General features: G+C 41.5%; 1 protein-coding gene across 2 annotated transcripts in view; it reads left to right on the plus strand.

Moving 5' to 3' along the window:
- Positions 1 to 14,333, plus strand: part of NDUFB3 (NADH:ubiquinone oxidoreductase subunit B3) — a 97,003-nt gene that overhangs the window by 27,519 nt on the left and 55,151 nt on the right. For both annotated transcript variants that reach the window (XM_078680195.1, XM_078680196.1), the window contains exon 2: positions 13,098 to 13,245. In XM_078680195.1, coding sequence (XP_078536321.1) covers positions 13,100 to 13,245 — 146 coding nt within the window. In that variant the 5' untranslated portion in view covers positions 13,098 to 13,099. The remainder of the gene's footprint in view (positions 1 to 13,097; positions 13,246 to 14,333) is intronic.

Below are 14,333 nucleotides of genomic sequence, written 5' to 3' on the forward strand. Positions count from 1 at the left end.
GTGGACACCGGCAGGCACTGCAGCAGCTGACAACAACAGGGACAGCAGAGAGGACACCGGCAGACACTGCAGCAGCTGACAACAACAGGGACAGCGCAGTGGACACCGGCAGGCACTGCAGCAGCTGATGACAACAGGGACAGCGCAGTGGACACTGGCAGGCACTGCGGCAGCTGACAACAGGGACAGCAGAGAGGACACCGGCAGACACTGCAGCAGCTGACAACAACAGGGACAGCGCAGTGGACACCGGCAGGCATTGCAGCAGCTGATGACAACAGGGACAGAGGAGAGGACACCTGTAGGCACTACAGCGGCTTCAGCAGAGGCGCAGATAGGCACAACAACAGCACCAGTTTTTGCATTAATAATAGTAATAGCCAAGGCAACAAACTATGTCAAATACTGGCATCACACCATACACAGGAGTGAGTAAAATGCTATTCACAAGTTACCCTCCACAATCCCAGTACTGAGGGAACTTGCAGCATCTCTGACAGTTGGGGGACGTGCGTTCCTTCTGCACATGTCTTTTGATAATGTGCCCTCAGCTTCCTAGGGCCTCCTGCAGAGTGGCGGCCGAGGATGCGGCCAAGGGTGGTGTGGGGGCCGGTATGGCTGGGAACACCGGGGCGCGGGGAACCGACAAAACTAGTCCTACAGTGAGCACTTCAATCCGCATTCAATGAGTGCCCAAAATGTCAAAGAGGAAACACGCCGGAAAAGCAATGACGTATTTCGGGCAACAGGTACTGAAACTACAAGCGAGTAGTCTATGTTCACTCTAGTTAGTCTAGCAGCCACCTTGAATTGGGGAGATATATGCACTCTACGTGTGGGTGTCTCTGCAGACTTCAATGCGAGAGCAGGGAATTTTACAAGAAGGCGGTCAAATTTTAACAAATGTCGAAGTGCAGGGGTGAAGGTCTACTTGGGAAATGAAAGTGAAAGTGTGCATAGTGAAGCTTCTATCTCATCGCTAGGGGACTGCAGAATACACATACAAAGTTTGACTAGCGATGCCGAAGAAAAGAAAGGTGCGGCTCACCAAACTGTAATTGTTCAATATTTTAGGCTTTTAGTAAGCAACACAGCATGCTGGTTGTGCCACGCTGCTTTCTAAAAGCATAACCTATTTAAAATAGGGTTTGCCTAACCGTGCCTTTTGCTGGAGTGGGGCGAGGTGCGCACTTTAAAAATAAAATATCACGGCTTATGGAGACCAAAAGATAGGCACATGGCCACTATTGCTAAAGCGTGCTGCACCGCCCAAAAAAACTAGCTGCCAGAACAAACCTGTTAAGCACAACTACAAAATGGTATGGTAGCTGAACTTCTGCAATCATCACTAATATTATCTCCACTTAGAGTTGCTTTTCAAGATCTATGACAACAAATCGGATTACTTTGATCTTGTTGAAAATAGATGCACTTTTTTTACAGCGCAAGTGAGGCTGAAAGTATCAGTTTGGATGTGCAAACATCTCCGTAAACTTCCAACTGTGATGTTGTAAATTTGATATACATGTACTTCTCCCAGTACTATCTTCACGTCATACTCTGACAGCAGTGGATACTGAACATGCCCTCAAATCTTGCAGAAACACTCAATGATACATTTACACCCAAAGTAATGACACAAGTGCGAATACCACTCGCAACTAAAATACCCATCTACATAGGGGCACCGGCCAAGGGGGCCCCTCCCTCACCCCGCCTGCTGTTCTGAATACGAGTACTGCCACACGCAATTGGCAATAGATTCCCTAGGTCCAGTTTTGGAAAACTGGGTAGGTTTTTCCCATTCAAACATATTTAAGTGTAGTATGTATCCTCTTCATTCCTCCCAATACTGCTGCTGATACTACTGCTGTATCATATCTCAAAATGTTCCCTACCACACACAGGTCATTTTCAAAGACTGTCAAGAGGCCTTTTCAATCATAACATGGAATGCATCAACTCTTGATTTAACAAGTTTTAGAAATAAAATGTTTTATGCATAGCTAAAATATATTAAACAACTTGTTTTGCAGACCTGGGCAAAAATTGGGTGCCTAACACAGAAGACCTTCGCAAAAGTCATAATGTAATAGAATAATCCGATAGCATTTTAAAAAGTGTGTAGAAAAAGCAAGCAGAAAAAAGTCCCCTTTTAAAGAAACCTTGCACCACACTCTCTGAAGCTCTTTGGCTAGAGCCAGGGTGTTTTCGGACAGCAAATCGCAAAGAAATCAAATCGCATAAGACAGCAGGAAACAGAGGGACAAATCTGCATTTACAGATTAAATCACTTCTGGAAAATCTCTCTATTCAGAAGCCCCATTTTGTAAGTGTCCGAGGATATCCTAAATTGGTTGTTGCCTTTCCAACAACTAGATCACACTTTTAAAAAAAGATGTCAAGACTAGCGGCATCAGACCATTTCAGAAAAACCTTCAAACTAAAATGCAACTATTCATCAGGTGTAACATGGGTGTTAAGGAGTCAACAACGGGATAAAATATGCACTAAAAATCCATCGAATTGTACAGGTAATAAATTCTGGGAAAAGTAATATGATAACATTTGCTGAAAACAATAGGCGTCATTTAACCCAAATGCCTGGAGTACGGAATTGACATCACATATTCTCTGACCTTCACTTCACTCGCACGCTTACACATACACACACATTCAAGCTTATAAACACACTCTCTCATTAAAATACTCATCTACAGGCACGTCCACAGCATACATTAAACATTTTTTTTACTTACTTTAGATGCCATTGAAGGTTTTATTCGAGCTAATTATACTCAATTGTTTTAGTGAATAATATAATATTCATATACACTAATAGTGAATATATTATTCACTATTAGTAAAATAAAATATTTACAGAAACCAAACCGAGTAGAGCCCAAACTGATGTATTTAAGGACGAGTTGCCACTGGGTTCCTTGCATTGATTTTGCCACCACTGAGGCCAGAGGTCGCAAAGTTAGTGCTCGGGGTTGCAGCTGCGACCCCTAAATGACATCCATGCTTTGAACTTCCACACACACCTGGACACAGATGATGATGATGATGATGATGGACAGGCAGGTTATCTCAGACTTTAGCTGACCACAGGCGTCATCTAACTACAGAGTCAGAAGTAGACTTCAACTACTGCGATCTCGAGTTAGCGGGGAAATGGCTATACTCATGAACCTCCTTTAACAAAGTCAACCACAGAAATGACAAATAGTGGTATGCACTGCGTGCCTCAGCTGGTGTCTAACCAGTTACCTGATGATCCACCCAGGGCCTCCACAGCAGCAGTGTTTTATGTAATACTTTCTAGCAAATATCAAATGTATTATTATAAAATAAAAATAAAAAGTAAGTAAATTCCCTATTCTACCCAATATCTGTACATTGAATCATGCAGTCAGAAAGCGGGTAATCAAGTGGACACGAAGTGAGCTCAGGCAAATAAAAGGAAAGCCAGCGCCGCCCTCTGACCTCTCCCATCTAAAGCTATGCATTTAACCTCAATGCACTCAGGTATGCTGAAGCAGCTTCGTTCTCAAGGTCTACGTGCGGCCTCAATAAGCGACAATGAAAGACACGCCCGCGAGTGGTGCGCGCGCCACAGCGATACACGTGACCACATGGCCTCTTGGTGTCTGTTACGCGCACCACTGCGTAATAGACACCGATAGGCCATGGGCGGAGCAATGCGACCGCCTTTGGCCAATTGCGTGCGGTGTTTTACAAAAAGCCGCACGCAAAGGCCAATAGCTGCCCACAAAAGGAAAAGCACACGCACGAGCGTGTGCGATTCCTAGGGCAGCTTCGAAACACCGTTTTTCACCTACCAAAGGGCTCGCGCTGCGAGCACTGCTACGCAGTGCAATGCAGGGTGCAAGCCCGTAAAAAGTAACTCCACAATAAAAAGACCATATTTGAGGGTGTCAAAAGGAGAGTTTAAGCAGATGTGTCTCAGCCTAAGAGCTTGGAACCAGCCATGCCGAACCTCTGAAGACGAACAACGCTACAACAGTATCACAAGGAATCCTGATCCAAAACGACAGTGGACCACTCGTTGTGATTCAAGAAGAGGAGAAAATAAGACCATAGATAAGGGACAACAGGAACCACAGCTCACTAAGGATTATGTCTGGATGATCAAAGAACCAAAGATCTACATGATCAACAGAAAAAATTAATGTACCAACAGTGGAAACTCCTGCAATACAATATTCCAAAAAAAGAACCTCAGTGCCCTGAAGAAACTCCTTGGTAAGGAGTGAAACGCGTTGGCTGAACTCGTGATATTTCGTATTGATAATATGTATTTTAATGGACAAAAATAAATAAAGGACATTTTCATACTTATTATATTTTGGACTTCTATTTTTGGTGCGCCCCCAACAACGTAAAAAACTAAGAGCTCGGACTAAATGCGTTTACAGTGCCAATGCGTGCAGTGTGGAAGACCCACTGAAAGACTTTCATAACATGTTCCAGGGACTTAAGTGCATTAAAGCACTGACCAAGGAACACCGACAGCAGACTGTTTGGCCCATCACCATGAGACACTGATAGATGCCCTTCCACATGAAGCTGTTTTTGGAGCAGTGCTAAAAATCTATAAATGTTCAACACCGGTGAAAACGTATCTGGGCAAGGTCAGTTGTTGTCCCCAGTGGTAATTATAATGATACCCAAACAGCGGTGGACATCTAATTTCCTTGTTTGGCAGTCACAAGTCTATTCAGAAGACCATGCTACTTCATCCTACCATTGATGACATCTTGACCGACCTGAATGGGGCAAGGTTGTTCTCAAAGCAACACCTGAGTTCCAGGCACATGTAGTTATAACAGGAGGGGGCAAGCAGCTACATCACCTCTTCCTCTATCAATACAAATGCCTCGAATTCAGCATCTCATCCGTAGCCAAAGTCTTACAAAATGGAATCAAAGATGCACTGCCATGACTAGAAGGAGTCTGAATGTCAATGATGACATCTTGATTCATGTGAAAGCCATCATGGAACATAACCTTTGAGGGCTATGGTGCAAGAATCTTCGATTCTAGCCTCTCTCTTCACTGCCACAAGTGTCAATTCGAGACTGATACCATCAACTTCTATGCCTACGTATTTTCTTGAGAAGGAATGAATGTTGACCCATATCCATACAAGAGCAAAGTAAGAGTGCATGAGTACCATTGACTTTTGCCAGTAGGGCTCTGTCTGAGAGAGGGACACCAGATGCTCTCAAATTGAGAGAAAAGCCCTAAATATCAAGGGGTTGCACCCACCTTCATCTGAATCTGCAGTGGCACGTCTGCCACAGATCAAAAATGCATGCCATTGTTCTTAACGGGTTCATCACTTCATTCACTTCCCAGGTTTGAGAAATGCGTTTTGACATTTTAGATACTGACTTGCAGTGAGTCGCCTGGGATGTGACAACCCAGCAGATTACATGTTAAAACATCCGTCAGAATGATCAATCTGAACCTTGCACCTGTTGGATGGAGATAATGAGCGTATCCATTTTATCAATGAAACAATATGGCCAAAATCACTCATGTTGGCAGAAATTGTGGATGCCAAAAAAATGCATTCACTTGGCCCTTGAAGCAACAAAAATATCTAATGGAAAATGTTCCTACAAAGTTCAAGAATCAAAGTTCATACCAGTCAACATGGTACGACAGCACTCAAGAAAGGCAGACACAAACTAAGGGTGACAAAATAGGTGTAGTTCTCTTAGGAAACAGGATTATGATTCTGCATTCACTCAGAAGATGAACTGATGGCTGAGCACATCAAGGAATTGTGAAAAACAGGATGAAAGTTCGAGAGTAGGTGTGTGATCACATTACATAGACCTCCTTGCAGAGGACATGGTCATCAACTTTCATGTATACTAAGCCATGGGAGGGAGTGAGCATCCAGTGGCAGTGACTACTGAAGAGAAGTACCTCACACTGTTCACACAACTGGATGCTAATTTCTGCCTTCTCCCTGATGGACAACAGTTACTTTGTATTATTGATACCTGAACCAAATACGTGGATGAAATTGTATAAAAGATCTGCTTCAACCACTTCCACACAAAACCTGAAAAGAGTATTGCAGCGAACATCATACCTAGTGGAATAAAATCAGACCATTTCAGGGACCTGAATTCACAGCATACCTTCAAATACTAGAACTTTTCTTACACTGGAAGATCACACCCTGATGACCTCAAGCCAGTGGGGAGGGGTAAAGGTTCATGAGAACAGTCTAAGCCCTACAATTGTGGGCAAAGCGGAACAGGAATATTGAGAGGTCAATCTACTACCCGTTGCTTCTCATGCAACCACCTAACTACACCAGTGGTGTACCTTCAACACTTATGACTATGGTAGGCAACACCATTCTTGTGGCCCCACACTGACTCTGTAACCCTCAGCCTTTCAACTCCGCCAGCAAAGGTGAGCTAAGAACAATATTTATGCTATCCAAAAGAAGACTGCAAGACAACACTTGATCACAACAGGAGATTTGGTTCTGGTACCAGATTGACGCCCAGAAAGGAGATTTAGAACTCCTTTTCAAAGCAATCCTTCGACACAATGCAACATTGGAAACTGCACGTAGACTAAACAATCACCGGTAATAGATTCCTGTTCAGGCGATTGATTGGGCCTTGTCAAGGGGAAGACCACCCACTGCATGTCAAACAGCCATCCAACAATTCTAACATCCTCCTGGAGTAGGACAACCCCTCCATCACAGGGCGAGGCCACCACAATCGACAAGCACTCTTTACCTGAAACAGCCTGCAAGTGAGAATTGCCCACCCTGGAGAATAACACAAGATACCAGTAGCCGGAAGAACCGTTCTAATCCTGTGACAAAAACTGTAACTGTCAAAAAGACTTATTCCACCTGTTGTAGCATGGGCAGTGATGCAGAGATCATCTTACAAAGGTACCATCTTATTTCATCTGTGTTGGGAAGAGATGTAGTGTGCCACCTAGCACCTGCTTTAGCTGGACTGACATTTACATGAACTCTGACGCTGGGCAAAGCAAAAGGGTTACATAAAGGGCATTTGGCGCACTCAAGCCCAGTCCCAAACGACTGCCCGAGTATCTTATCATTCATTGTGTGACACCTTCAGCCACATCCCTTAGTTGCAAGTCATCTGCGTTGGAGGTCTGTAATAACGATGTAGACAGATGATCTTGATGTTTCCAAGTAATTTATTGGAGTTAGTTACAAGTTAGAGATATAATAGTTTTAAGCCCCACCAGGAGTACCTAACCAGGCACTCAGCCCCAATCTAACTGACATTTACTACTCCCAACATTCCATATTGCATCACGGATGCAGGGTTCCACTGACACAGCATAGCACATGTCAGGTTAGGATATTACATATCCTCCCTTGTTACAAAGTTGAACAAAAAGGAATGTCCATAAATGATTAATAAGAAGGACAATACAACCCATCTAACGGGAAGAGCTGGGAGAATGAATAAAAGAAAAGCATAAGTGAAGATAGAAGAATGCAGGTAAGGCGTGAAGAAAAAACAAAGAAAACTATCCTTTAAATGTAAGGAACAATAAGGAACGTACAAACAACACTCATAAGAGAGAATGACACTCATCCTTCCTTCCAGAGCGAAAACACAGAAAAGAAAGAGAAACGAGATAGAAAGAGAAAAAAACCATCCATGACAGATCTCTCCACACCTTCTGGCCAGGAAAGATGCAGAAAACCATATCACCTCAGGAGAAGAACAAGTCGAGGGAGAAGAAAAGAACAGAATCTCCCTCAACAATATAAGAAGAAATAGATGAACAACTGGGCTAAAGTGTAGAAACAAACCTAAATCGCCCAGAGTAAACTGACCCAAGTATCAAGGTAAGAGAAATCATGCACCCGCAGAGGGTAAAACAAATACCATGGGCAACCTCCGGAGAGGTACTGACTTGCGCATAGTTAGAAAAAACACAAACTCACACCCAATACCAAGAGGAGAAAAATAAACAAAGACGGTGATGAGAGTAACTTAACTATACAACAAGTAAAATTAAAGTGCACTGAACTAATGGGTCGACACCCAACAAACACTCCCCAAATACATGAGAGAATTGTGCACAGAATAAAATTATGTAGTACCTGAAAACTTATTTATCCCTACTGAGAGATTAAGAAAGTGTACTAGAAGAGTCGGGACAAAGTCCACGTACACACCTCAAATGGAGGTCAGGTGGAATGCACATGAAAATAGAGAAGAATAATCCAAACATACCTCGTGGAGAGGAAAAACACACCTCACGGAGAGGTCAAAAGTCAAATAAATTATGTGCATAAATAAATGCAGGAATAGATCCTTGCAACTTGAGATAGAAATAATGGGGAAAATCCCACAACACACCTCGCGGAGAGGTATCAAAATTGTGTAAATTTATGTGGGACGATGGTCCATATAATACTTAGTGAACTCAAATAAGACAAAATGTGCACAACTTCAATACGTATACATTTTCTTTTTTTTGAAACCTAAAATTTTGTGTGCATGAAAAACAAACAATGTAAAATAAAACATAGTAGTGTTTTTGAGGTGTGAATAAAATGGAGTAACACTCTAGAAAGTGTACACTCACTCAGTGTAGGGGTAAAATTAATAATACATATAATCCTTTCCATTGCTAGACTTAGGTTAAATTGGAAATTACAACATGAAAAACTCATTTCAATTAGACATTAGGTGGCAATATTATACATCAGAATATTGAAGATGTGAATGTCTTGATGTTGGAGTTTCGATTTAATGTTACTGGAAATGAGATCCAAAAGTATGCTGTTGTTTTAAAAGTACCTGAACTAACTTGAATGCTGAACCACGCACCAGATTGAAGAGAAAAAAAACGTTTCTGTCATCATTTAAAGCTCGTTGTCGATTACATAACAAAATGTGCCGAAACGATTTTCGAGCGAGTTGTAACAGGTTGTTAAATGTTCTTCTTAACTGGAATAAGTAAAAAGTGACGTGGAAAAAAAATTAAACGCTGAAGAGAAGAATTGTCAGTCCTTATGATGGCGGCACGTTTTCTGGCATTACAAGGTCGCTACGTGATTGGGGGTTGTCAAGCTGCACCAACTAACACTCCACTAAGGCATCACCAGTTTATGACTTCTGGGGGGTGGCGTGGGGAGCTAAGAGGGGAAAAGCTCTTCCTGCATCTGTCATCAGTCGCCGGCCACAAACCGGAATCTGTACCAGTGCCCTCCTGATTTATTATAAATTATGTGATGTTTGTCATAAAGGAACCCCATGTGTTGCCATGTGTCTGAAAGGTGGTATTGTTTTAAAAGCCTAGATCATTCATCACTTTTAGAGACTTAGTTGCCTCAAGTTATGTATGTAACGTGTTTATTCAGAAACAACCGTTACACAAGTACAGTGCAACCCAGAACAGGACAATGTCAACCCACTAGAATCATCTTCCAAACGCACCACCCCACCTTTACTTTCGCACCATCTTCTGAGGATCAGACCACTTGGAACAAAGTTTCTTGACATGCCTCCCCAAGACATGCTCTAACCCATTCGCCCTGCAGGAACACTTTCTTTTCGCCATTGATTATTTTAGACAATATCCAACTTAAGCATAATTTAAAAAAAAGCATTACATTATAAATGTAATGTATTCCCTTATTATGATCTAGAGGTTTGAGAACTAGCCCTGCATGCCACCAAGGTAAGAATGTGCGTTTTGTGTACTCAAATATTCACAGGGTGTAATGCGTAATATCTTCCAGCTCGCAGCCTGTGCCGTCGCCAATGCATCACTATCCGCCTTTGGCAAGCAAAACGTGTATTAAAACACCTTTGCTTTGATTGCCCCTCAATAAACCACCGCCAACCAGGTTTTAGAGAAGCATTATAATTTCTGGATTGAACTGCTCACAAATGGGCACTGAAACACTCCTTTGATTTTCAAATATAATGAGGTATGTATTACAAGTTCCATTGGAGCAAATGTACCTCACAAAATGACCATAATATGTTGTCGAGATGAAGATTTCAACTAGTAAAACCTGCATTTATGTGGCAGAGTAACCGTCTATGGTGGTAAGCTGGTTGGCAGGAACAGAGTCATTTCTTTTGGAAACTCGAAGGTTCAGGATTGCCATTATTAAAACAATCCTCCTCTAGAGCTGCAGACAACATTTTGGAACTCTCTCCCAGAGAGCTCAAACATACCACCTGCCCTTGAGGAAAATCAAGAGAACTTCTCTTCACCTGACCACATTCTCAGACCTCTTTATATCTTCCATGTCTTAACCCCCAAATCTTGACCTTTTGTTTAATCCACAGTCTTAAATTTGTTTGGAACTATTTCTCTATTGTTCACAGCTGCTTGTAAATTGTAACTGGGTTTCATGCGACGCACACAAACGTCTCTGTGGTGCACCAGTAGAAAAACGTTAAGTAAATACAGATGAACTTTGAAATATACAATGACATGGTCCGCAGTGCTTTTGGGGGATGTGTTTGTTTGTGTGTGTGTGTGTGGGGGCGGGGAGGTGGCTACTAAAGCTCAGGTATATATACTTTATTGAGATTGATTTGTTAGTTCATGTACATCACATTTTTTTATTTCTATATACGTTTAGAATCCGTGTTAAGACTGGGTGGCAAGTAACTACTATTGAAAATATACTGGTGTTAACACTCTTTGTGAGAACTGACTGGTGGTCGGTGATACATCCTTCAAACTTGATGGATTTTGAGGTGTACCTTGTAATAATTTAGCTTTGCGTGCTAAGAAGCTAGGTTGATCAGTGTTCAAATGTAGGTATTCTATGTTTAACTAGTGGGTGTTTAGTTTGAATTCTACAGGGTTCCGTCTGTATGTGTGCACATGTGCATTTATGTATGTGTTGTCTTTGCGCCTGACGTAGTTTCCCTCCTTGAAAGGTACTATCCCTTACTAGAAACCATTTCTAGTGTCGGGGAACACCAGTTGCAACTGTCATCCCAAATGTAATAGGTTTATTTCCGCCACAATTATGTCTGGTTCTGATATAATGTTCACAGAAGCATAATAATGGTTAATCTTGATGAATGCTGGGCACCTTTGGAATAATAATATCTGCTGTTCTTGCAATATTGTGAGTATGTTTGTACCAATTACGGTCATATATCACGTACTTGGTGCTATTTTGGAACAATAACCATGGCTGACGGGAGGGGGAACTGGAGGGGGGGGGGGTGTTAGCATTATAATAGGAAGCAGTGCACAGTTATGGGCCTGACAAAATGGTGGGCAACCTTGGCACAAAGTAGGCACCAATGGCATTATGGTGAGCAGAGGTGGCATATGACAATAAAACTTAGACAGGTAGCATAGAATCTGTATATATTATACATTTGTACTAGGTAAATCACAAACTAATTTTAGAGGCCTTGCATGAAAGCTTATTTTTGAGGCAAAACTCGAGTTTGAGAAAAAGAGGCTATTTTCTTTGTGTGTATTAATCCAAAATGGAAAGTGCATTTCTGATAGACAACCATGGATTTTGAGAAACTGGAATCCTGATGCTTGAAAACAAAACGATTCAAAATGATATTTAAGCTCCTCTTTGAATGATAGTTCGAGCAGAATTTTGGAGATTTATAGCTTTTAGTATTTCCTTTGTGTCAGTGGTCACTTGCTGCTGTTGAAGTTATTTCATTACTCATGTGGTGGTATTTTATAATGATAAAAGCTTTTCCTGCCTGACATTGCTGTTAAAAACTCTGTCTTATGCACTGGGGTGGATGGTGTTTTGACAAACACCTAGGTGGCCCCTATTAGTAATCCTGTAAGGTTTCCTCACTATTTTGATTTTCTGATGTGGACACTACGACAACAATTGTCAAAGTCATTAGTAGCTTGGGATTGTTGTCCGCAGTCAGAAGTAACTCTCCTTATAGAAAAGGGGAGACCCCTGATTTAGGACTCACAGCTGCTTGGCTCACTGCATGCAGGAGACTAAGAATGAACAACCACGACTGGTTTGACTAAATAAAACAGTCTCTTTCGGTCTTCAAATTCTTCAGTGGCTTCCATTCAGGGTTTGATTTGCTTTCATATCCGTTTTCTTAGGTCTTATCTGTTTTTATATCTTTGAAAGTACTCTGGTTCAATTCTGAAGCCAGAAACCCTTGCTGTTACTAGTGTAAGTTTATTGTTGGGGTCCTGTGCAGTTTCTTGGCTTGTGATTTTATTTACTTAGTTTCAGTTTTTGTTCTGTGCAAAATCATCTTAATCGCAGTACTCTAGACAACATGACTGTATGAATATATTACAGTGCCCTATGCATACAACCATAAACTATCACATGGCCCAGTTGTAAAATTAATTGTTTGAGACTTTTTTGATTGAATGCCCCCAGGTAAAGAGCATGCCATAAAGTTGAACCATATACTTACACTCTTAGCAAGTTCTACAGGATAGGAGGGAAGAGTATAGATTTAGACTTGTATGTAGAGAGCAGTGTTCCAGATGCAGAATACCAATATAGTGCATTCTTCATATTAGAAAACACTGGTAGTAGTAGTTGGGGTACGAGAACATTGCATTTGCCACCTTGCCTAACTGGTAGCTGTTGGCTGTTTTAGTAATGCAGTCTCATGAGGGTATCCCGTGAGCTACAAAGCTAAAGTTAGCAGCCCATATTTTTTCTCAAATTTGAAGATTTTATGGAGTGGGTTGGATAGGCAAATTTAAAGTGGTAATGTGGAAGCCTACCATATCTGAAACCGATACTTGGATGATAATCAACAATAACTTTTTGTTATTGCCCCACAGCAGAACTCTACCTAGATTTCTCATTTAGGGCTTTTCACCTTACTGTCATCTATAGGCCCTTTGCCCCCATTTGCTAGAAATACTGGACAGGTGGCCATGTGGGAAGTTTGCTTTCAGTTAAAAATGTTTCAGGGTTCTTCCGCACCCTCGTTTCTGGTACTAGATTTTGGTTGTTTTCTTTTTGGGCTTTGGTGAATGATGAGGACAGTCTTTGATTTAAATCTTATAAATGCTTTTGAAACTTTTAATTTCAGAAATGGGGCATGGTCCTGAACATGGTGCTGGTCATGGACACGGGAAGGTGCCGCTTCCGGATTACAGGATGTGGAAGATAGACGGCACGCCTCTGGAGGTTGTACAACAGCGGCTGGCTAGAAGAGGCCTGAGGGATCCTTGGTTGCGGTAAAATAACCCATCGTTATTTTATTTAAGAAAATGCAGACATGTTCACCCATAGCCAAGAGCTGTAAATAATGCATTAAAGTCCTGGTCAGGCCAAGGGTCCATCTAAGGCTTGACAATATTATTCTTCGTAGCTAAAACAATTCAGAAAGAATAGCCATATGCAGTAACTACTATAACTGCTTTTTGTTGAAGAACTACATAAAAAGGACTGGAGATGCTTGTTATGCCCCACTGGGATGTGCATATGAACTGAAATATGGTACTTGTTGTTCATGGGGGCATTACGTTTTTAGCAGCCTGGTACTATATAAACCTAGATCATATTCTTAAACACATGCGCAGAAGACCATTTTTTACGGAAAGACTGGCTAGACGTTATGGAATGGAAGGGATGGCTTGCACAACGTCCGATACAATACACAGGTAAAACACCCTCTTTTTCTTTAAAGAATGACGAGTGCTTAACTGGGAGGAAATGTAATCTAGGGTCTGGACATGATCACTTATCTTAGCTATCACATTTGACAACCTTGTGTTCTACTGGTCGCTTTACCTAAATTGTATGCATCATTCTGTAAAGTGTGTACAACAATAAACGAGAAAGTACTTCATATGAGAACTAGATTCGATCCATTGAGGCGTACAATTGAAGTGTGAATGTCATATTATTTATGATGTGCTCCTGTTCAACAGCCTGGAATCTCCAGGTGACATTGTAAAAAAATAAAAAACACACAAACATGTTAACAGCTAGAACTCCCCATTTTATCCAGCGATTCTTTGGACCATAATACAATGCTGGTATGTTTAGAACACTTTCAGTTACTTAACAGGCAAGTATATGTGACTCGTTCTGCCGCCACTCTACTAGGAGAATATGAGATCTAGTAATTGAGTGACTCTTGTCTCTGGTAACCGAAGTTCTAATCGTGGCTTCCACACTAAATCACATTGTGTGATACCGAGCAAAACACTTTCCTTCATCAACCAACCACTGTAGTTCTTTTCCACACTTGAAAATTAACCGAATCAGTATAATTTCTGTATTTAAAGGCAGGACGTGTATGTTTATATTACTCAAGCAT

Source organism: Lissotriton helveticus, chromosome 3_1 (assembly GCF_964261635.1).
Source record: "Lissotriton helveticus chromosome 3_1, aLisHel1.1, whole genome shotgun sequence".
Taxonomy (NCBI): Eukaryota; Metazoa; Chordata; class Amphibia; order Caudata; family Salamandridae; genus Lissotriton; species Lissotriton helveticus.